General features: G+C 43.0%; 1 protein-coding gene across 1 annotated transcript in view; it reads right to left on the reverse strand.

Moving 5' to 3' along the window:
• LOC117500920 (tripartite motif-containing protein 35) overlaps positions 1 to 23,505 on the reverse strand; it is a 40,689-nt gene extending 17,184 nt beyond the window's left edge. The window contains exons 1-4 of the mRNA XM_034159707.1: positions 22,989 to 23,505; positions 15,648 to 15,743; positions 9,379 to 9,609; positions 2,884 to 2,906 (exon numbers count right to left, since the gene is read on the reverse strand). Of these exons, the coding sequence (XP_034015598.1) occupies positions 2,884 to 2,906; positions 9,379 to 9,609; positions 15,648 to 15,743; positions 22,989 to 23,486 (848 nt within the window). The 5' untranslated portion in view covers positions 23,487 to 23,505. The remainder of the gene's footprint in view (positions 1 to 2,883; positions 2,907 to 9,378; positions 9,610 to 15,647; positions 15,744 to 22,988) is intronic.
• Between the last annotated feature and the right edge of the window lie 1,514 nt (positions 23,506 to 25,019).

Below are 25,019 nucleotides of genomic sequence, written 5' to 3' on the forward strand. Positions count from 1 at the left end.
AAACAGTCAGATTCTGTGGAGACTTTCAAGTCCAGACTTAAGACGCACTTATTTTCCCTTTCATATGGCAGCATACTGGTACAGTTTTGTTTTACGCTTTTTACTCTTTTAATTAATTTATTAGTAATTGGAGCGGGCTGCGCCCTCAACTTTACCTAAATTCTGGGTCTTTTAGTGAAGTTTAGGGCTAGCGGCCGGTGAACATCTTAGTAATTCCTGTTTTTCTTGTTTTTTAATGCTGGCAAATTATACAGTATTTTTTTTGTCTTTCTGATGCCTGATTCTGTTTTTTCTCTCTGTTTAAGGTGCAGCTCCATCCAGAGATGGGAGTTGTATTCGTGTTGGCGATCCTCCTGTCCTGTGCGCCAATAGCATTTCTTGTATATTTGTCCGAGAATTGTTCTGTAAATTATGTTTGTATCATGGCCCAAGCAGAGGGTCACCCCGTTGAGTCTGGTCTGCTTGAGGTTTCTTCCTCAGAGGGAGTTTTTCCTTACCACTGTTGCTTTGGGGGTTGGTAAGGTTAGACCTTGCCTGTGTGAAGCACTTTGAGGCAACTCTGTTGTGATTTGGCGCTATATAAATGAAAATAAATTGAAAAAATTAAATTGAAATTGAAATTGAAGACCAAGCATTCATGATATGCACACTCTTAAGGCTATGAAATTGGGCTAGTAGTAAAAAAAAGTAGAAAAGGGGGTGTTCACAATAATAGTAGTGTGGCATTCAGTCAGTGAGTTCGTCAATTTTGTGGAACAAACAGGTGTGAATCAGGTGTCCCCTATTTAAGGATGAAGCCAGCACGTTGAACATGCTTTTGTCTTTGAAAGCCTGAGGAAAATGGGACGTTCAAGACATTGTTCAGAAGAACAGCGTAGTTTTAATAAAAAGTTGATTGAGAGGGGAAAACTTATACACAGGTGCAAAAAATTATAGGCTGTTCATCTACAATGATCTCCAGTGCTTTAAAATGGACAAAAATCCAGAGACGCATGGAAGAAAACGGAAAACAACCATCAAAATGGATAGAAGAATAACCAGAATGGCAAAGACCCATTGATCAGCTCCAGGATGATCAAAGACAGTCTGGAGTTACCTGTAAGTGCTGTGACAGTTAGAAGACGCCTGTGTGAAGCTAATTTATTTGCAAGAATCCCCTGCAAAGTCCCTCTGTTAAATAAAAGACATGTGCAGAAGAGGTTACAATTTGCCAAAGAACACATCAACTGGCCTAAAGAGAAATGGAGGAATATTTTGTGGACTGATGAGAGTAAAATTGTTCTTTTTGGGTCCAAGGGCCGCAGACAGTTTGTGAGACGACCCCCAAACTCTGAATTCAAGCCACAGTTCACAGTGAAGACAGTGAAGCATGGTGGTGCAAGCATCATGATATGGGCATGTTTCTCCTACTATGGTGTTGGGCCTATATATCACATACCAGGTATCATGGATCAGTTTGGATATGTCAAAATACTTGAAGAGGTCATGTTGCCTTATGCTGAAGAGGACATGCCCTTGAAATGGGTGTTTCAACAAGACAATGACCCCAAGCACACTAGTAAACCAGCAAAATCTTGGTTCCAAACCAACTAAATTAATGCCTCGCAGATGTGAAGAAATCATGAAAAACTGTGGTTATACAACTAAATATTAGTTTAGTCATTCACAGGATTGATAAAAAAAAAGCAGTTTGAACATAATAGTTTTGAGTTTGTAGCATCAACAGCAGATGCTACTATTATTGTGAACACCCCCTTTTCTACTTTTTTTTACTAATAGCCCACTTTCATAGCCTTAAGAGTGTGCATATCATGAATGCTTGGTCTTGTTGGATTTGTGAGAATCTACTGAATCTACTGGTACCTTGTTTCCCATGTAACAATAAGAAATATACTCAAAACCTGGATTAATCTTTTTAGTCACATAGCACTGCTATTATTCTGAACACTACTGTACATCACAGTGACAAAGTGAGGAACGCTGGGGTGATTTTCAATCTCACATTGTCCTTTGACCTACACATTAAAGTAATCACTTGGACTGCTTTGTTTCATCTTTGTAATATAGTGAGGATTTGTCCCATCCCATTTATGTCTGATGCAGAGACTCTGATTCCTGCCTTTGTCTTTTCTAGACTGGACTATTGTAATGTCCTATTCTCTGGCTTACCTCAGTCCGGCATTAGAAGTCTCCAACTGGTTCAAAATGTTGTTGCTTTGACTAGAAGCAAAAAGTCTGAACACATTACTCCGATCTTGGGCTTGCTTGATTGGCTTTCTGTTCCTATGAGGTCTGATTTTAAGATTTTATTGCTAACTTATAAAATTATAAGTTAGATTTTCCTGTGTAGCAGCCTTATTCAGTGAAGAACGTAGATTAATAATCTTTAGCTTTCTCATCTGAATTATTTGATGGTTGTGTGTGGTGGATGTTTTATGTTTTGGATGTATAGAAGTACAAGATCATGAATTAGCATTAGATTCTGCTGTTGGGAGATTAAAAGTAAAAATCACAGGATGCATCACATCACGAGTCTGAACAAACCTGTTTTTGCCTCCAGTGGCCAAAGACTTTGGAGCCACAACACAAGTCTGACAGGCAACACAGAATCAACCTTTATAAAAACCAAAGAACATTTTAAAACATCTTTTTAAAGACTTTGGGCCAAATGTATTCAAGGGTGGCATGTGAAAAAAATTTCTACAAACATGAAAGTTCCTGCAAAAAGACATACATGCTGAATTACTGATGGTGCGCACAGAGGAAATGCTGCACAGCGGTATGTGAGAGAGTGGGTCGGGCTCTAACAAGTCACCGTATGAAATCATGACATCTGTTGAATTCATGCAAAACCAAAGCCAGATTAGGAGCAGGCGGGCTCACCTCGCAGACGTCTTCTTGTAGTTCTGTGAGAAGAAAGAAGAAAAGTTCATATTCAGTCACTGAACAAGATGATAAAAGTCTCACAGCTGCTGTTGGACAAACTGCAGCATTTCTTCTGTATTTGTATGAATACAATAAACACAAAGACACCCAGTGAAGTGCAGTCCACCGCCACGGCACAAAGTATCATTTATTCCACTGTTCGAAACAAACACAGATCATTTCCTGGATCCAGAACAAAATCCAGACTCCTACTGCAGACCAGGTTCACAGGTTTTCTGAGGGTGAGTTTGATCCATAAAAAATAAGCCACTTTTATCAGAATCTGTCATAAACTGTAACACTGTAACATTGTAACATTGTAACAGACAATAAAGTTGTAGGTGCTCGATACCTTTCCAGAGCCAAAAACATTTTGAAAGACTCTTCACATCCTGGACAAAAAATATTCAACCTTATGCCCTCAGGCAGGCGGTACAGAGCCATAAAAACACACGAACAGACTTTTGAACAGTTTTTACCCCAGAGCCATACAACATTTAAACAAATTACAACCACACTGACAACGTTGGGACAATATAGAATAGGGACTGTGCAATAATGGTTTTTTTAACCTATTAGTTTTACTATGTCTAATCATGCATTTGACACTTAAGTCTGTATTATTTATTGTGATTGTTATTATTGTATTATGTGTGTGTGGGTGTCATTATGTGTAGGTGTGTTTGTGCGACGTCTGTGTGTGTTGCTATGCCACTGTGATGAGTCTCAATTTCATTGTATCACTTGTACAATGACAATAAAGCCTATTCTATTCTAACAGAACTGAATTATTGCAGAATAGCACCAAATACTTCATTGTACTCAATGATGATCATTTATGAACATGTGGGATGGAGAAGATTAAAACAGTTAATGTTTTTTGGATTTTTATAGAAAGAAACCTGTTCCTGCATCAACTTGCAGAAATTTTACAGCCAAAGTGAATCAAAATCTCTCGTCCAACAACAAACAACGAACAAAAAAATAAATACATCTCAACAACAATACATGAGCTCCTGAATATGAAAAATCAACCTCTGCATTTTTATCGTCTTTGTGGTCGTTTTGTCGTTGTTGATGTCAGATATGTGTCCACAAACATTTGAAAGCAGAGAGCAGGGTGGACCTTATGTCAGCTGTTTGTACATCTGTGGACACGACAATGACAACACAACATGATTGAGCTTTCTGAGATTTTTATTATTATACTACATCAAATCTACCATTTATTCTGGTTGCAGTGGCAGTAGACCAAGCAGCTCATCCCACACTTCCCTATCCTTGACCAAGTCCTCAAACATCCCAGGGGATCCCGCAGCATTCACAAACCAGATAGGAAATATAATCCCTCCAGTGTATCCTGGGTCTTCAATTCAGCCACATGGGGTGTGCAGCGAGTACACTCTGAGTGCCGTCCCCAAGCCCGGATAAATGAGTAGGGTTGCATCAGGAAGGGCATCCGACATAAAACAAGCCAAAATAAAAATGCAGAGTACATGTCAAATTTCCATACCAGATCGGGCGAGGCCTGGGTTAACAACGTTTGCCACCAGTGCTGTTGCCCAACAGGGTGCCTGCAGAAATTGGGCTATGGCTGGACGAAGAAGAAGAGGAGGAGAACGTATCCAGAGACAGCAGGAGATGAGGAAAACTAGAAGGGTGGAAGTGAGAGTGGGGACTTTGAATGTTGGCAGTCTGACTGGTAAAGGGAGAGAGCTGGGAGACATGATGGAGAGGAGAAAGGTAGACATACTGTGTGTGCAAGAGACCAAGTGGAAGGGAAGTAAGAGCAGGAGCATCGGCGGTGGGTACAAGTTGTTGTACCATGGTGAGGACAGGAAGAGAAATGGTGTTGGGGTCATTTTAAAGGAAGAGTATGTTAAAAGTGTGTTGGAGGTTAAGCGAGTGTCTGACAGGGTGATGAGTGTGAAGTTGGAAATTGAAGGGGTGATGATGAATATCATCAGTGCATATGCCCCACAGGTAGGTTGTGAGATGAAGGAGAAAGAAGATTTCTGGAGTGTGTTAGATGAGATGGTGGAGAGTGAACCAAAGCATGAAAGAGTGGTGATAGGAGCAGACTTCAATGGGCATGTTGGTGAAGGGAACAGAAGTGATGAGGAAGTAATGGGTAGATATGGTATCAAGGATAGGAATGGGGAAGGACAGATGGTAGTTGATTTTGCAAAAAGGATGGAAATGGCTGTGGTGAATACCTACTTTAAGAAAAGGGAGGAGCACAGGGTAACATATAAGAGTGGAGGAAGGTGCACACAGGTGGACTACATTCTTTATAGGAGATGCAAGCTAAAAGAAATCACAGACTGTAAGGTGGTGGCAGGAGAGAGTGTCACTAGACAGCACAGGACGGTTGTTTGTAGGATGACTTTAGAGGTAAAGAAGAAGAAGAGAGTGAGAGCTCAACAAAGGATCAGATGGTGGAAGCTGAAGGAGGAAGAGTGTTGTGTGAAATTCAGTGAGCAGGTGAGAGAAGCACTGGTTGGAGGGGAAGCAAGTGGAAAAGTACTGCAGATGTGGTGAGGAAGACAGACAGGATTCAGGAAGGTACGAGGTGAGACATCTGGACAGTGAAAGGGAGACAAGAAGACTTGGTGGTGGAATGAAGATGTTCAGGAAAGCATAAAGAGAAAGAGGTTGGTGAAAAAGAATTGGGATAGTTGGAGAGATGACGAAAGTAGGCAGGAGACAAGCAGATGCGGCGTAAGGCAAAAAGAGATGTGGCAAAAGCTAAAGAACAGGCAATTACCAAGCTATACAAGAAGTAGAACAATAAGGAAGGAGAAGAGAACTTGTACCGATTGGCCAGACAAAGGGACAGAGCTGGAAAGGATGTGCAGCAGGTTAGGGTGGTAAAAGAAGCAGATGGTAATGTGCTGACAAGTGAGGAGCATGTGTTGAGAAGGTGGAGGGAATATTTTGAGGAGCTGATGAATGAAGAAAATGAGAGAGAGAGAAAAGGCTGGATGATGTGGTGAGAGTAAATCAGGAAGTGGAAGGGTGTGGGTCTGTCCGGTCGTGTGCATTTATTCATCTCTGTGCCGTGGTTGCGTGTGTTGGTCAGGTCTGTCTCTGGTGTGGCGTTCTGTTGTGGTGTATGGGTGCTTGTATGTGTCTCTGTGTCCTCAGGTGTGTGCATGTGGAATCTTGGAAAGTGAGAGGATGCCTGAGGAGTGCAGATGAAGTGCACTGGCTCCAGTTTTTAAGAACGTAGGTGATGTGCAGCAACTACAGAGGTATAAAGATGATCAGCCACAGCATGAAGTTCTGGGACAGAGTAGAAGCTTGACTTCGAAAACAGGTGAAGATCTGTGAGCAGCAGTATGGTTTCATGCAGAGAAAGAGCACATCAGCTGTCTGAATGACCCTGGACCTGAGCAGTGAAGCCCAAAGCCTCATGTCCTCACTCCTACATCAGGAACACACAGGATCTGTAGAAAGGATTCACTCCTGCTGCAGAGGAGAGATACATTTTAAAAATCTGAGTCAATATCATGTGACTGTATAGAGGTGGAGCAAATTACACATGAAGCACTGCATCATGGCAACAGACTCCAACGAGCAGCACGTGTGATCTGGCTGACAGGTGATGTCACAAGTTAGCCACTCCCTCCAGGAACACCTCCACAATGACGTCAGCTACAGCAGATGTTAATTATTGCAGGTTTAAAAAAAAATGGCTGAAAAACTGCTGAAAATGTGACTTTTAGTAAAAAGGAACCTTAAAAAAATGGCTTGAGAAGAGTGACTTGGCATCTCTGCCTGTGCTGATCAACTGAGCCAAGCTTGTTCAGAATGCAGCTCTGTTAATCTGGATCTGAGCTCCAAAGTCACTCCTGTAACCCAAAGCTGGGCCGATAGTCATCCCCCTCTTCCCTAACCCCTAACCCAAAGACCAGTTTAGCAACAGGCTGCATGTCAGAGGCATGAAACCAGAGCCGAGGTCAACACCTCGTTCTCAGGTTCCCTCCTTCAGGACAACAAACGGTCACAGCAGGAACCTCACCGACAACAACAAACCACGTCTCTGTGTCTGACGGTCTCCAAGTCCACCGATGAGGACAGAAAACGAAAGTGTTTGTAAACGTGCACGAGGTGCTGTGATTCAGTTTGAGTTGGGCTGTTTGGCTCCTGAGAGATATGACGGGGTCGTACCTGGTGCCACCTGTACAATCAAAGTGCTTCACCCTCCAAAACATGCTTCAAGTCATTAACACTTCCAGACAAATTAAAAAAAATGTTGTTTTGCATAAATATTTGTTAATAAATAACCTGAAATGATGTGATGTTTTTAAAATGTGCACCTCATGGTGATCTTTCCAAGAAAAACATGTGAGGACGTTGATGTGATAATCAGCCAACTTCTCAGGTTACTTAGTGGTAATGTGATGAGTCAACTCGCCAAACATGACCCTGTTGTTTAATGTCAAATCTGGAAGTGGGACACATAAAAGCCCCCCCGGATGTTGGTCTGAGTGAAGTGAAGCTGTAGTTAGTCATTAGACTGAACAGTGAATGACGCCACAGACAGCTGATGCCCCGCTGCACGCTCCCCACACCACAATATAAATATACAACCAAATATACATCTGTCCATAATAATGATAATAATAATAATAATTCATTCATTTTCTACACCTGCTTACTTCAATTAAGGGTCATGGTGCAGGTGGTGGTGGTGGGGGGCGCTGGAGCTGTGGTACACGCTGACAGGACACCAGTCTATCAGAATAATAACAACAAGCATCATCATCATTAATGTGTATATGTGGTGGACATGAACGAGTGAAGCTCTTCATCATCTCACCGTGTCATTTAGGTCCTTTGTCAGTCACTGCTTCTGAGGAGCATTATTATGCACCTTCAGATTCTGCAGGGCTTTGCTCCCCCCAGACCCCCAAATCACTCACTGTCAGTCAGTCAGTACAGACTGTAACACACAAACTGCACAATAAACAAAAACTGCTACCACAGTTCCACTGAAGTTGGGACGTTGTGTAAAATGTAAATAAAAACAGAATACAATGATTTGCAAATCCTCTTCAACCTATATTCAGTTGAATACACCACAAAGACAAGATATTTAATGTTCAAACTGATAATCTTTATTGTTTTTGTGCAAATATTTGTTCATTTTGAAATGGATGCCTGCAACATGTTTCTAAAAAGCTGGGACAGTGGTATGTTTCCCACTGTGTTACATCACCTTTCCTTCTAACAACACTCAATAAGCGTTCCTTTCTTAGAAAGGAGCTAAAAATGCTCCCGTATGTTATCTTCAACCTGGTCTCATGGCAAGTCCTGATTCAGCAGCACAAAATGTACATTAATCTGTTGGTTTGTGATATTGTGAAGAAAAGTGCCTCATTTTCATCACAGCAGCACAAACTCATTCTAATTCATGCTGTGGTGGCTGCATGAAATTAAAAGTGAAGTGGGGGGGTCAGGTGGTTAAGGTTAGGGTTGGGGGTAGGAGTAGGGTTAGTAAAAAAGTAAGACCCTTCAGCTGCTCCCTTGTTTGCACTCAGGGTCACCACAGCAAATCCAAGGTGGATCTGCATGTTGAATTGGCACAAATTTTATGCCGGATGCCCTTCCTGACGCAACTCCACATTACATGGAAAATGTGGCAGGGGTGGGATTTGAACCCAGAACCTTCTGAACTGAAACCAGGCACTTTAACCACTTGGTCACCACCCCTGCAATAGGAGTAGGGTTAGTAATAGTGAGCTAAAAAAAACCATCACAAAAATTTGACTCATTTTGTCATGGAAGCACAAAAACAAACAAACCGTGAGGCTGTGCTGGTTATCTTCAGCCACGTCTTCATGTCGTCCTCCTGCCTCTCTGTATTTGTAGACAGCGGGATTGTTAATGTTGTAACAGCTGCTGTTTACGTCTCTACGCCTCGTAGAAAGTGGATTTGCGTGAAGAAGCTTCTGCGGGTATTTGTTTTTGCTCTACACAACTACAGGACTTCATAATGGTCAAAAACACCACTCCAGACAGGTGTTTATTTACTGATAGAGCAGCGACCCTCTGACGCCTTTCACTTCATGTTCCTCAGCTTTGCTAACAGCACTGTGTGGATCACAATCCCTCCATTCAATTTTCAATTTATTCAATTTATATCACACCAGATTGTGACAACGTCGCCTCAAGGTGCCTCACATAAAATAATAAAATAGAAAAAAAAAAACCCCAATGTAAAATAAATTTAAAACATCAAAAACACAAAAGTTCACAATAAAACACAATAAAGAGTAAAAGAACTTAAAAGAATTAAAAAGGGATGTTCGCCATGAGCCGTAATCACTCTGCTTCTTCAGGGTACAAAGACTTTTCATGAGTCTGACTCCAAATCAGACCACATTAAACACGTGTCACGCACTGAGTCCACAGAACCTGAGGACTGTACTGAGTAAAGGGGCCTACCTTCAGAAGGAGAAGGTCCCGGCAGCCCAGACTGTCTTCTGTCTCTCTGATGATGTCTGTCAGCAGCTTTATGTCATCACTGATTCTGCTGATCTTCTCGTTCATCCTCTGATCCTTCTCCTCCTCTTCCTGCTTCACTTGTGACATCAGAGCAGCTTCTTCATCGTGTAAGAACTGATGCATCTTCTCAAACTCCTCCCTCACAGTCCGGGATGTTTGCACGGACTGGTCCTGAGAACAGGTGCACCAGGTAGCACAGTCAGACACTTCAAAACACCAAAGCTCACACGTGCTCACACTGGAACCAGAACAGGACCGGAAGATTAGCTTGACTTGTTTTTTTGTCCAAGCTTGGAAAAAATGAGTAAAAAGCTTGATGCAAACCTCAGGAACATACGTGAAGTCTACGTGTGCCTGCTTTGAGCTTTTCAGTTTGAGTTGAGCTTCACGTTGATGGTTTTCCACATTGTTTTAGGACACGGTGAGAAGAATCCAGACACATCCCGTTTACGTACACTGCATCACTGATTAGTGAAATAATCACATATCTCCAATAACATCTCCATTTTGATGTCAACCTGGAGGAGGACACGCTGGGACATTTACCAAGTTATCAAAGCTGCTGAGAGAAAATCTGCCAACAATTATCAGCTTTTTACAGCTTTTTTTTTTTCTCACTTTTGGTTCATGTTGCAATTTAATACAAAAATGTAATATTTTATTTATAAATATTGAACACTTTGCTTTCATTCAGTGCATTCCTTGTTTTCAGTGTTTTAAACGTTTTTATGAAAGGAAAATGAAATTTGTCTCCCCTCTTTTTTTTTTTTGCTGGTGTAAAAATTGATCTGATCCATGACTTTGTCAGTGATTTTAGTGTTTTTAGTCATGGACGCTGTTTGTTCTGTCACCTGATCCATGACTAAAATCACATCTGGTTAGATTTACTGAAGAATTGTAAAAACATTTGAAATACACATTCTTCAGTACGGTTTTCAAACACAGTGTGTGTCAGGTATAATAACAATGTGTGATGATGTCAGATTTATTATTTATTTGATCTGATTTCTGGGTAGATTCAAGCTTTTTTTCACATTAGGTTATAATTAAATGTTTCACTTTCAAACTGTCCAGAAATACGAGGTCTATTAGAAAAGAAACCAACCTTTTTTATTTTTTCAAAAACTATATGGATTTGAATCACATGCAATTACGTCAGACAAGCTTGAACCCTTGTGCGCATGCGTGAGTTTTTTCACGCCTGTCGGTTGCGTCATTCGCCTGTGGGCAGGCTTTGAGTGAGGAGTGGTCCACCCCCCTTGTTGGAATTCCTTTGTCTGACTTCTTCCTGAGAGACTGGCGCTTTGCTTGATCAAAATTTTTTCTGAAACTGTAAAGCACATCCAAGTGGACACCATTCGAGAAATTCAGACGGTTTTCGGTGAAAATTTTAACAGCTGATGAGAGATTATGGAGTGTTACTGTCGCTTTAAGGACAACCCACGGAGCCGAACGGCACGCCGCGCCCCGAGCCGCCGTCGCCAGCCTGTTTCAAGCTGAAAACTTCCAAATTTAAGCCTCTGTTGACCCAGGACGTCGTGAGAGAGCAGAGAAGTTTCAGAAGAGGTCGGGAACAGCACTTTATCCGGACATTCCACTGTTAAAGGAGATTTTGTAATGAAAGACGTGCGGACGGATTTGCGCGGCACCACCCAGCCGCTCATCACACGGCACCACAAAAAAACACCTTCGTGTTGATAACCATTCGTAAGATTCAGGCGGTTTTCGATGGCTTTCAGTCGAGTGAGTATCCGAGAAATTGTTTAACAGCTGGGCATGTTCAAATTTGTCCTGTAAGGCTTCCAACGGAAGGTGCTGTGCGATGAGCGGCTGGGTGGTGCCGCGCGAATCCGTCCACACGTCTTTCATTACAAAATCTCCTTTAACAGTGGAATGTCCGGATAAACTGCTGATCCCGAGCTCTTCTGAAACTTCTCTGCTCTCTCACGACGTCCTGGGTCAACAGAGGCTTAAATTTGGAAGTTTTCAGCTCGAAACGACGGCGGCGGCTTGGGGCGCGGCGCGCCGTCTGGCACCGTGGGCTGTCCTTAAAGTGACAGTAACACTCCTTAATCTCTCATCAGCTGTTAAAATTTTCACTGAAAACCATCTGAATTTCTCGAATGGTGTCCACTCGGATGTGCCTTACAGTTTCTGAAAAAATTTTGATCAAGCAAAGTGCCAGTCTCTCAGGAAGAAGTCAGACAAAGGAATTCCGACGAGGGGGTGGACCACTCCTCACTCAAAGCCTGCCCACAGGCGAATGACGCAACTGACAGGCGTGAAAAAACTCATGCATGCGCACGAGGGTTCAAGCTTGTCTGATGCAATCACACGTGATTCAAATCCATATAGTTTTTGAAAAAATAAAAAGGTCAGTTTCTTTTCTAATAGACCTCGTATGTTTAAAATCATTTTATTTATGCACCTTCAGAATGTGAATGCAGGTTTCTGGGGGGGCATCAATTTTTTTTATGGGGGGAGCATTTAAATAACTAAAAAATTAAAACAAACAAAGAAAAACAAACAAAGTAGCCCTAAATTCTTGAGAAGAATAACAATTCATTCATTCATTATACTAAGGGGTGGGGGTGGGGTGGGGAGGGGGGTGCTTGAGCCTATCCCAGTGATTATTGAATAAGAGTTTTCAAGTTCACCCTGTACAGACTGATAATAACGACACAACACTCTTGTCATTTAAAAGTGAAATATATTGATAAATTCACTCTTATTTTGGTTCTGAAACAGGTCCAGATTTAACCATCAAAACGCAATTCAAAATAATCCCTTAATTACCCCCCCACCACCACACACACACACACACACACACACACACACACACACACACACACACACACACACACACACACACACACACACACACACACACACACACACACACACACACACACACACACAATGTAACCACAAGAAAAAATATGCAGCTCTTACTTTTCCCAACTTTTCTGTTTCTTTCTTTCATAAACTCCCTGTAGGTCCATTTAAAAACAACAACAGAACAAACAGCGGCACACAGCAATGAATTAGTTGTACAAATTGTTTTAAAAAAGTTTTTGTGTTGTGTGTGTATTCGACTGGCAGAGGGAGGAACTCAAGTATCTCAGGTTTTTGTTCATGAGTGGAATTAAATTGGCGCGTGAGACCAATAAAGTTTATCTTAATGTGAGCTGCACAGATGCATTGGGGTTGAACATGAGGTCCTGTGAACGCTGTGCTGGACAGTCATGAACAAAGAGCTGTCAGCACCTCTGACCGCATATTTTATGTTCTTATCCTCACCGATGGTCATGATGGAAAGAACAAGGTTGTGGATTCCAGCAGCACAAATGAAGAACCTCCATCATGTGTTTCCACTCAGGGACACGGTGAGAAGCTCAAAAATCTGGGAGGGACTCCGAGTCGAGCTCCTGTTTCTCTACACTGAAAGGAGCCAGCTGAGGTGGTTCAGTCATCCGGTGAGGATGCCCCCTGGTTGTGTCTCTGGGGAGGCTTTCCAGGCATATTCAAGTGGGAGGAAGCCCCATGGAAGACCCAGAACACACTGGATGGATTACATCTCCCAGCTGGCCTGGGAAAGCCTGGGATTCTCCAAGAAATGGGAGAGGACTTGGCCAAGGAAAAGAAAGTGTTGGTTGAGCTGCTTAAAATCAGCTGCTACCACAACCAGGACCAGGATAAGTGGCAAAAAAAAAAAGTCACCTGATGAGACCTCCCAGTCTGATGGTCCTGAGGCAGGTAATCTACGAGGTGGAACTTATAGATGATTAAAACATCATGAGCTACTGCCAGCACCCAAACTCATCTTTCTACTTCTCTTTTGTGGGCAACTTTAAAACAAACTGCTTGGGAAGGGTTTTACATGGTGATTGATCAAATTTTAAAAAACTGATGAAATGCACGGGGATTGTTTCTATAAAAACGTTTGTCTGGAACTGGGTCTCACAGTTTGGGTTTGGACTTGAGGGTTGAGTACTGATTGTGTTCCAGCTGCGTTGGACCAAATGTGGAGCACTTTGAGAACTGTGAGAGTGCTTCTGCAGACTTCCCATCCGGAGCTTGGTTCCACCACGGAACCAAGTGGTGTCTGTCCACCTATCTGCTGCAGCCGGGTGAAACATGGGCGTCCCCTTGCTTTTCTCCAGCTACTGGGTTCCTCAACACTCAGGCACTAGTGTGCTGGATCACACATCAAGAAACAGGCCACATGGCCAGAGTGTCATAGCTGACACTCTCTCACAATGCCAGTGATCCTCCTCATCCTAGTCTCTCTCAGTAACCACTCATTTGACACAAAGTCATTCCAGTGGTAGTTGATATTCAAGACTGGCTCTGGATCCTGCAGCTCCCTCATTTCACTGCCAGGAGGCGGGCCATCTCTCCACACTGCAGGCACCCCAGGACAGCACCTTTATTTATTATAAATAAATATATTTTCCTTTGTACTCTTCTCCGTGTCCAGCTCCCTGCATTTGGGTCCATTGCCTGCAACGGTTCGGTTCCACCGGAACTTCTAACCATAACACACACGCCTGACCAATCAGCCAACATCTGTTGGAATGCCCCTGTTGCCAGGAAGCCCAGCGTGGTCAGCACCTGTGTGGGTACAGACAGCCCCTGGCTCCTCGCCATACTGCGCTCGGGGCCAACTGCGCTCGGGGCCAACTGCAGTTCTGCGCGCAACTCTAGTAACAGTGGCGTTGGTAGTCGAAATCGGCTTATGAGCCAATTATCATCATTTGCAAGTAAATTCTCATGTTCCCTGAATACTCATTCACCTTGGATTGTACCAATTGTAAGGTCCTCTTACAATGCTAACGCAGCCACTGTTAGTGCCATTTTCCTCATCACTGTGTGCAGGCTTTTATATCCACCCGTGTAATTGCAAACACGTGGGTATGTTAATTCTTAATCAGTGTGTCTCTGATGTTCACATCACTCTGATGACTTCATGTTTCCACACTATTAACAGTTCCCAGCATCACCTCTACGTGTCAGCAGAGGAACAACAGCCGTAGAAACATGCATATGCCAGCCAGGATTTTTGCGTGATGCACCACACATTTCCATGGTCATTTGACTTTTGATGCATCTGAACATTTGGGTGGAGACGGACGTACGTGTTTTTGTGCGTACACAAACTTTGTACATGAGGCCCCTCGACCTTCATTCTCCTGCACAGGTATCAGCATCAAAAGCCACTCTGACCAGACACCTCGTGACTTATTAAGATCTTCCCAGGACCCTCTCAATCTCAATGGCCGAGGATCCAGAGGTACATATGTCACTGCTGAGATAAGGGAATGTTGACAAGTTCAACACTTTCACCACATAGAGATATTACACTTCTGATGGTTGAGTCCAGGAAGTCATTAAAAACTGGAATCTTAGTATTGGTCCAGGGCAATCTCAAACCCAGACACTCGGATTCCTCATTCAACTTCTCAAGTGCTGCAATCGGAGCATCCATTGACTGTGCAAAGTTCACAGCATCATCCACAAAGGCAGGGTCAGTAAGCCTTTCCAAGCCATCAAAACCACCCATGTCCCTGGTTTCCACAATGCGACCCAACATCCTGTCCATGCCAGCATTGAACAGTAAAGGATCCAGAACACACCCCTGATGAACTCCATTTTTCAGTGGGAAAAACCCAGAGTCTCTGCCTCCACTCTGCACAGTATCTGTGTATTGGCCGGATTTGATGTCCGGTAACTTCTTGGGGATCCCGCAGAGTGTCAGTATGTCCCAGAGAGCAATCAAAGTAACTGAATCAAACACTCTGCAAAAATCAACAGAGGCTGTAAGGAGGCACGTTTGTGTTCTATTAGTACTCCCAGGGCTAGAATGTGGTCAGTGTTGACTTCTTGGGAGTGAAGCCAGATCAATCAATCAATCAATCAATCAATTACTGTCACTGAGCAGTATGTAGCTGGAACTGAAACCAACAAAGAATAATCCTTGCAAGCACCTTCACCGGCACAGAGAGCAGTGTGAGACTGCTCTGATCATTAGAATCCATATGAAGACCCTTTCCTTTCCAGACTGGGACACGTCCTTTCTTATAAATGTGTTTCCCAGACTGAAACAAAAACAGCAGGAGAACAGCATCTCCACCTGCCTGGAGGACCTCAGCTTTGGTGCCACAGATACCACATGTGGATAAACATGTTCACGGAAACAGTTTCAGTACCTTAATGTGAGCAGAGATGTCCTTCCAGGTCTGTCTGATGGAGCTCAGACGTTCCAGCTGCTCATGGAGCCTTCTGACGTGAGATCGCAGCTCAGTCTACAGACAAAATATCACAAACATGTCTTCAGAACACAGTCATATATCATGAAACCACAGGTCAGACTCAGAATCATCAGACAACATAAAGCTGTAGGGTGACCTTTCCACTCTGAGTTCAAAATTTGAGGAAATCCAGCCAATTAAAAAAAGGCAAAATTTGTATGTAATCAGAGTTCTTACTGTGACCTTCTGTAACCCGCTTCTTTTCTATGGCATTTCCCAAATGGGCAAATGTATCTCTGTTTCCTATTCTATTATTTTTATTCCATTTTTTTATTCTTTTTATTGCTTGCTGCAATTTTATTGCTATTTTTAACTTATGTATGTATTTACTTATTATTGGACGTAACCTGGCGCCCATTTTTATTGTCCAGTATTTTGGTCGACCGCTGTCATTTAAATGTTCTTTAGGAATAAAGTTTGAGTTGAGTTGCTGTTTTTCATCACTGGTTACACCAGAGTCCTCATGTTTCCAGAAAGCCAAAATGTTGATGTTCAAATCTGGAACGTGCCTTCTGCTGAAGAGCGAGATGTGCTTCATGTTCTGGAGGAGGATCTGCTCAGAGATCGTCCGGATTACTTCATAATCTACTTGATGACCCTCTTTCACAGATTGGACACAGACTAATCCCATGATGCCTCAATTAAATCCATTTTTTTGGATCACAGTTTATCTTGATGTCATGAATATTTTAAACATGTTTTCCTGTGATGGGACGCCACAAACCACTTTCAGAATCCTGGATATAGAAGACGTCTGTGGTTGTCGTGGATTTGTGGTTTGTTTCTGCCCTTATTTGTTATTTTGTATTCAGATGGAGACTGAGAGAAATTCAGGGTTTACTGATGAAAACCTGTTCTTGACCAGGTTAGGTTTACAGACTAAGTTAACACAGTAACCGACTTGCCTCTACTGGTGGTTGGCTCTCACTATGGTATTGTATCACTTCCTGTTCCGGAGCACAGCGGTGTTTTTCTGTATCTGTTAGCTGTTTAATCTGCGCAGTTAGATTGATCTAGTTATCTAGATGACGATTTGTTTCCCAGTGTAATCTTTACGTGCCTTAACTAAAGCACTCCCTCTGCTGAATCACCTCTAAATTATTTACACATTATTCACTTTGTGTGTTTTTAGGAATCCGCTAGCTTAGCGCAGCTACTAGCTCTTAGCCGATTTAGCATGGCGGCTTCTCCTGTCTCTCCCGCACTTTTCTGCTCTGGGTGTGAAATGTTTAGTTATTCCTTGGCCTCCTTTAGCAGTAATGGTACTTGTAATAAGTGTAGCTTATTCATAGCTTTGGAGGCCAGGCTGGGCGAATTGGAGACTCGGCTCTGCACCTTGGAAAATCCTACAGCTAGCCAGGCCCCTGTAGTAGCTTAGCCGCGTTAGATGTCCCCCATCAGATCCCGAGCAGCCGGGAAAGCAGGCCGGCTGGGTGACTGTGAGGAGGAAGCGTAGTCCTAAACAGAAGCCCCGTGTACACCACCAACCCGTTCACATCTCTAACCGTTTTTCCCCACTCGGCGACACACCCGCCAAGGAACAAACTCTGGTTATTGGCAACTCTGTTTTGAGAAATGTGAAGTTAGCGACACCAGCAACCATAGTCAATTGTCTTCCGGGGGCCAGAGCAGGCAACATTGAAGGAAATTTGAAACTGCTGGCTAAGGCTAAGTGTAAATTTGGTAAGATTGTAATTAACGTCGGCAGTAATGACACCCGGTTATGCCAATCGGAGGTCACTAAAATTAATATTGAATTGTATTGAGTTGTAGTCTTACACACCTCTCTGCAGCTTCTCTCCCCCTGCCATCCCCTCATTACCCCATCCCCGTAGAGACGGTGCCTGCTCCCAGACCACCAATAACCAGTAAAAATCTATTTAAGCATAAAAATTAAAAAAGAAAAAATAATATAGCACCTTCAACTGACCACCGACTAAAACAGTTAAATGTGGTTTATTAAACATTGGGTCTCTCTCTTCTAAGTCCCTGCTAGTAAATGATATAATAATTGATCAATATATTGATTTATTCTGCCTTACAGAAACCTGGTTACAGCAGGATGAATATGTTAGTTTAAATGAGTCAACACCCCCGAGTCACACTAACTGTCAGAATGCTCGTAGCACGGGCCGAGGCGAAGGATTAGCAGCAATCTTCCATTCCAGCTTATTAATTAATCAAAAACCCAGACAGAGCTTTAATTCATTTGAAAGCTTGACTCTTAGTCTTGTCCATCCAAATTGGAAGTCCCAAAAACCAGTTTTATTTGTTGTTATCTATCGTCCACCTAGTCGTTACTGTGAGTTTCTCTGTGAATTTTCAGACCTTTTGTCTGACTTAGTGCTTAGCTCAGATAAGATAATTATAGTGGGCGATTTTAACATCCACACAGATGCTGAGAATGACAGCCTCAACACTGCATTTAATCTATTATTAGACTCAATTGGCTTCGCTCAAAATGTAAATGAGTCCACCCACCACTTCAACCATACTTTAGATCTTGTTCTGTCTTATGGGATGGAAATTGAAGACTTAACAGTATTCCCTGAAAACCCCTTTCTGTCTGATCATTTCTTAATAACATTTACATTTACTTTAATGGACTACCCAGCAGTGGGAAATAAGTTTCATTACAACAGAAGTCTTTCAGAAAGCACTGTAACTAGGTTTAAGGATATGATTCCTTCTTTGTTATGTTCTCCAATGCCATATACCAACACAGTGCAGAGTAGCTACCTAAACTCTGTGAGTGAGATAAATTTTCTTGTCAATAGTTTTACATCCTCATTGAGCACAACTTTTCTCAATGAGGATTTCAGCTCCTCTGAAAAAGAGAGCCTTAAATCAGAAGTGCCTGACTCCGTGGTATAACTCACAAACTCGCAGCTTAAAGCAGATAACCCGTAAGTTGGAGAGGAAATGGCATCTTACTAATTTTGAAGATCTTCACTTAGCCTGGAAAAAGAGTCTGTTGCTCTATAAAAAAGCCCTCCGTAAAGCTAGGACATCTTACTACTCATCACTAATTGAAGACAATAAGAACAACCCCAGGTTTCTTTTCAGCACTGTAGCCAGGCTGACAGTCAGAGCTCTATTGAGCCGAGTATTCCTTTAACTTTAACTAGTAATGACTTCATGACTTTCTTTGCTAATAAAATTTTAACTATTAGAGAAAAAATTACTCATAACCATCCCAAAGACATATCTTTATGTTTGGCTGCTTTCAGTAATGCTGGTATTTGGTTAGACTCTTTCTCTCCGATTGTTCTGTCTGAGTTATTTTCATTAGTCACTTCCTCCAAGCCATCAACATGTCTATTAGACCCCATTCCTACCAGGCTGCTCAAGGAAGCCCTACCATTAGTTAATGCTTCGATCTTAAATATGATCAATCTATCTTTATTAGTTGGCTATGTACCACAGGCTTTTAAGGTGGAAGTAATTAAACCATTACTTAAAAAGCCATCACTTGACCCAGCTATCTTAGCTAATTATAGGCCAATCTCCAACCTTCCTTTTCTCTCAAAAATTCTTGAAAGGGTAGTTGTAAAACAGCTAACTGATCATCTGCAGAGGAATGGTCTATTTGAAGAGTTTCAGTCAGGTTTTAGAATTCATCATAGTACAGAAACAGCATTAGTGAAGGTTACAAATGATCTTCTTATGGCCTCAGACAGTGGACTCATCTCTGTGCTTGTTCTGTTAGACCTCAGTGCTGCTTTTGATACTGTTGACCATAAAATTTTATTACAGAGATTAGAGCATGCCATAGGTATTAAAGGCACTGCGCTGCAGTGGTTTGAATCATATTTATCTAATAGATTACAATTTGTTCATGTAAATGGGGAATCTTCTTCACAGACTAAGGTTAATTATGGAGTTCCACAAGGTTCTGTGCTAGGACCAATTTTATTCACTTTATACATGCTTCCCTTGGGCAGTGTTATTAAAAAGCATTGCTTAAATTTTCATTTTTACGCAGATGATACCCAGCTTTATCTATCCATGAAGCCAGAGGACACACACCAATTAGCTAAACTGCAGGATTGTCTTACAGACATAAAGACATGGATGACCTCTAATTTCCTGCTTTTAAATTCAGATAAAACTGAAGTTATTGTACTTGGCCCCACAAATCTTAGAAACATGGTGTCTAACCAGATCCTTACTCTGGATGGCATTACCCTGACCTCCAGTAATACTGTGAGAAATCTTGGAGTCATTTTTGATCAGGATATGTCCTTCAATGTGCATATTAAACAAATATGTAGGACTGCTTTTTTACATTTGCGCAATATCTCTAAAATTAGAAAGGTCTTGTCTCAGAGTGATGCTGAAAAACTAATTCATACATTTATTTCCTCTAGGCTGGACTATTGTAATTCATTATTATCAGGTTGTCCTAAAAGTTCCCTGAAAAGCCTTCAGTTAATTCAAAATGCTGCAGCTAGAGTACTGACGGGGACTAGAAGGAGAGAGCATATCTCACCCATATTGGCCTCTCTTCATTGGCTTCCTGTTAATTCTAGAATAGAATTTAAAATTCTTCTTCTTACTTATAAGGTTTTGAATAATCAAGTCCCATCTTATCTTAGGGACCTCATAGTACCATATCACCCCAATAGAGCGCTTCGCTCTCAGACTGCAGGCTTACTTGTAGTTCCTAGGGTTTGTAAGAGTAGAATGGGAGGCAGAGCCTTCAGCTTTCAGGCTCCTCTCCTGTGGAACCAGCTCCCAATTCAGATCAGGGAGACAGACACCCTCTCTACTTTTAAGATTAGGCTTAAAACTTTCCTTTTTGCTAAAGCTTATAGTTAGGGCTGGATCAGGTGACCCTGAACCATCCCTTAGTTATGCTGCTATAGACGTAGACTGCTGGGGGGTTCCCATGATGCATTGTTTCTTTCTCTTTTTGCTCTGTATGCACCACTCTGCATTTAATCATTAGTGATCGATCTCTGCTCTCTTCCACAGCATGTCTTTTTCCCGGTTCTCTCCCTCAGCCCCAACCAGTCCCAGCAGAAGACTGCCCCTCCCTGAGCCTGGTTCTGCTGGAGGTTTCTTCCTGTTAAAAGGGAGTTTTTCCTTCCCACTGTAGCCAAGTACTTGCTCACAGGGGGTCGTTTTGACCGTTGGGGTTTTACATAATTATTGTATGGCCTTGCCTTACAATATAAAGTGCCTTGGGGCAACTGTTTGTTGTGATTTGGCGCTATATAAATAAAATTGATTTGATTTGATTTGACTCTGAAACAGGTTTGGGTTCCCACTGTTTCTCAGGTTTGATTAACCTCCCCTTCCGAAACAGAAAACACAGAGTTCCCTCATTTTAGGGTTAAAACCTCAGATTTTTTCACTCGTCCTGGTTTCTGAAACAGGCCTCTGAGCAACACAACCTGCAGTGATGCACCGTGTGCAGTGGTGCAGCTCTGGGTGCTGGAACCGTGACCCAGCACCTTGTAGTCTCTGCCTTTTGGACAAGTCAAAGAGCACAGAGTCACTGAGCAGAATGCCTCAGTCACTGCAGTCACATCGTGCAGAGACCAGACTCCAGAGCTTCAGCACACACACAAGACCTGCCACATCCACTACTTTGGATCAGCCACACACATGCAAACCAAAAAAAACCTGGTGCACCAAGTCGGCTGATTCCAGCCCTGCATGCTGCAGGAAATGCTGTCACAGTAACAGACAGGCTTTGAGATGCCCTCTACACCAGTGGAAGATGATCCTGATGATCCCTGACCCTGCTGAGAGACCAGACATTCCACATGTTCACCCAATAAGCCACCTCAGGTTTGGACCTGGGCATCTCGGTACCACAAACATCACCTGACACTTCCCACTGCTTTGTGGATTTCAGGGATTGGCTCAGAATGTCTTTGCCCCACCCACTTCCTGATTCTGAGACAGCAGCAGCATTGCTCCCTCAGAGGACACAATCAAGTCTTCTGCTTCAGCTCTGATCTGGATGCTCCTGTGTGGAAACTGAAACTCAGTAAGTACTGATGTCATGCCAGGCCAGCTGTGTGCAGGAACCGTCCTGTGTGGAACTTTATCATCTCTGGGGGAACTGGCAGCAAGCGAAAGCAACCGTGTAAAACAAGAACCAAATCCATCCTCTTCTGCTTGTCCTATGATGGTTTTAACCACAACATAAACAAGCTGCAGTAAAGTGACCCACCCACTGACATTATCACGGAAACTATTGTATTACCTCAAAAGTGTTTACCCCCCAGATGAAGTCAGTCCTTTACGGCCCTGAGGCCCCTTGCTGCAGGTGCTTGTCTCCGGATTCTGCAGAGTGAAGCAGGTGGGAGTCTGTGGCTCCCTCTGGATGGGACACCAGTCCAACCCAAGTTGGTTCCCCAACCAAGGCCAACACCCAGTTCCAGCTGGGTGGACTGAGACAATGCAGATGACTGTATTTTTCAGAGGAAATGCCTCTTCAAGAGGAAAAAACAAACAAATCAAGTGTGTATAATTCACTCCTTTTTAACACAGCGTTTTCGATAAGGGCAAATTTAGCAACGGACAGCTCAGTGTAGCATGTGTGCACACCACAGCATGTGCAGTTACTTAACATAAGAACTTTTAAATTTCAAAAATAAGCAAGATGGACAAATACCTGTGCAATGGACAACACACTGGATGTTATGTGATGGAGATGAACAGGGACTGTAGACCCACCGCACTGGAAACGCCACAACGAAAACGTGAACCCATTTAATTTTTTTAAAATCTGGATTTTTGTGCATTGTTGTTGTGTACTCTTATTATAGGCATTTATTCTTTTATTATTGGAGATTGTTTTGTTTGTGAGTTGATTCCTGGCAAAGTCCCATATAAATATTTATTATTATTATTATAATTAACAAACATAATTTTTCTGTACAGAACTCACAGGACCTCCCAAACTAGTAGAAAACTTATAAAACATACAGTAAGTGTCTTATCCAAAGCCACAGGCAGGTGGCGTGAGTGGGATCCCTATAGTCAGTGTAATTCAAGGTTTCTAGACAAGCACCTCTGACCCCTAACCACACTTGATGGTCATGTTTCTGTATTTGGCAGACAAACACTGAGGACTAACTGGGCCGGCTCCTGGACCACCGCACACACACCGAGCCTACAAACAGGACAGACAACAGCTGGACGTGGTCCGACAGAATCTTGCTTTTCTATTTACTGGTTTAAATTAAGATATTAAGTGGGACTGGTGGTCCTGTGTGTGACCTTGCAGTCCACGATGGCCTCCCGTAGGACGCAGTGCTGGTGGTCCTCGTGCTCCTGGCTCGCACACTGCTGGCAGATCAGTTCTTCCTCATCCAAACAGAAGAGACTCAAAGCTTCGCCATGCTGCAAGCACAAGTCTTCTTCTTCCTCAGGCCCGTCCGCTCTGTTCCCCGTGCCCGTGGCATCGTCTCCCTCAGCCCCGGCTGCAGTCCTGGGTCTCCTGGGCTGGCCTGTAAAGAGAGTGTCCAGCAGAGTGTGGAGAACCGAGTCCATCAGCTGGGAGCCGTAACAGATGGTACAGCCGGCCTGGCCCAGCTCCTCCTGGCTCAGCTGGATGCACGCGGGACACAGCTTGTGACCGCAGGGCAGCGTCCGGACACCCACCGCCTCACAGCCGGGACACACGGCGTCTTCTTCGCCGTGCTCACAGACAGACCGCTGATCATCAGGCAGCTGCGGTCCCAGCTGCTCTTCTTCGTGGTCGGCCTGACTGTCCATGTAAGCAGGCGGGACGATCTGGCAGCGTGTTCTGTCTGATGCTGCAGGATCATCCAGCAGCTGCAACTGCCTGATAAATGACGTGAGCATAAGCTCCTCCCACTCAGCTCAACATGCAGGCAGCAGGACTGTGATAAATAATCATACAACTAAAATAATGACTCATCCTAAAGGATGAAATATACACTGGAAATAACAAATACCAGGATCTGAAAAAGATGTGTGAAAGAATGTGAGTGTTGTGTCCTGTTCAATCCCGGGCAGGTTATGTGTTTCTGTACGGGTCGAATCCAGTCAAGTTATTTTGTATTCCTCGTTTATTGCCTGTATCACGACTGTGCACGTGCCTTCCTGTTCGTCTGCTTGTGGGCGTGTCTTCTGCTGCTTGTCAGTATGTGGTCTGTGATTGCGCACGCCCCCTCCTTACTGTGTTTGTGAATCCCCGTATGAGCGTACGAGCGTGTGTGTCTTTGTATTACAGGTGCCTGAGAGTTCACTCTGTGTGTGTGTGTGTGTGTGTGTGTGTGTGTGTGTGTGTGTGTGTGTGTGTGTGTGTGTGTGTGTGTGTGTGTGTGTGTGTGTGTGTGTGTGTGTGTGTGTGTGTGTTCCCTCCTGGTCTTGTGTTAAACTACCCTCATGTGAGTCCTGGTTCTGTCGTCACGCTGATTGATCCGGTCTGTTCTCTGCCTTGTATCTGCTTGTTGCACGTGATCCTGTGCTTCATTGTGATTCATTATTTCTCCCTTTGATTATGTTCTGATTCTTCTCGTGTGGCGTTTTTCTCACGTGCATTCTGAGTCTTTGTGTTCATTTCTATTCCCGGGTTTTTGTGTGGTGGTCTTAGTTAGTTTAGTTGTTCTGGTGTTCAGTTCCTTGTCTCTTTTCTCGTGGTAATATTCACGTTTACTACTCATGGTTGCTTTTCGTCTCTTAGTAGGTTGTTCCGTTGCTGCCCTCTTGTGTTGTGGTTTTGCTATTGCACATATTTCTATGTGCTTTCTTGATTATCCACACCTTCTCACTCATTAGTGTGTCCTTGAAAAGCCACTCCTGATGTTCTGTTCATCTGGAGGTCCACTATTTGTTTGAAGGTGGTCTAAGAATTCGGTCTTGTGAGTATTTTATTGGTTCTTATACACTGCTCAGTTCTTTTATTTTTTTCTTATATGGTTTAGAATTCACTTTGTGTTTGTGGACTGCTTATCTTGTTTTGTCTATCAGCTTCATTAAATCACTTGTGATTTTTGCAATAAAGTTTTGGAGTCCTGCCTGCCTGCTTTTGGAGTTTCATCAGTTCTAGTTCCTGGTCTCTAACCTTAACAGTAATATTCATAAAACACATCGATACTGTTGCTTGTTCTTTTTTAAACAGATGTTCCTGATCAACAGCTGGCTTCCACTGCTCTTTTGCTGTCAGACACCGCCATCTGCTGGTCAGGAAAAGGACTGTTTAGACCGCATCATTATTCTTCTGTTTTTCACTGGAAACAGCTTCCTAAATTTATACCCGGATCATGTTCACAACATGGAAAA

The sequence above is a fragment of the Thalassophryne amazonica genome, chromosome 19, assembly GCF_902500255.1.
Source record: "Thalassophryne amazonica chromosome 19, fThaAma1.1, whole genome shotgun sequence".
NCBI lineage: Eukaryota > Metazoa > Chordata > Actinopteri > Batrachoidiformes > Batrachoididae > Thalassophryne > Thalassophryne amazonica.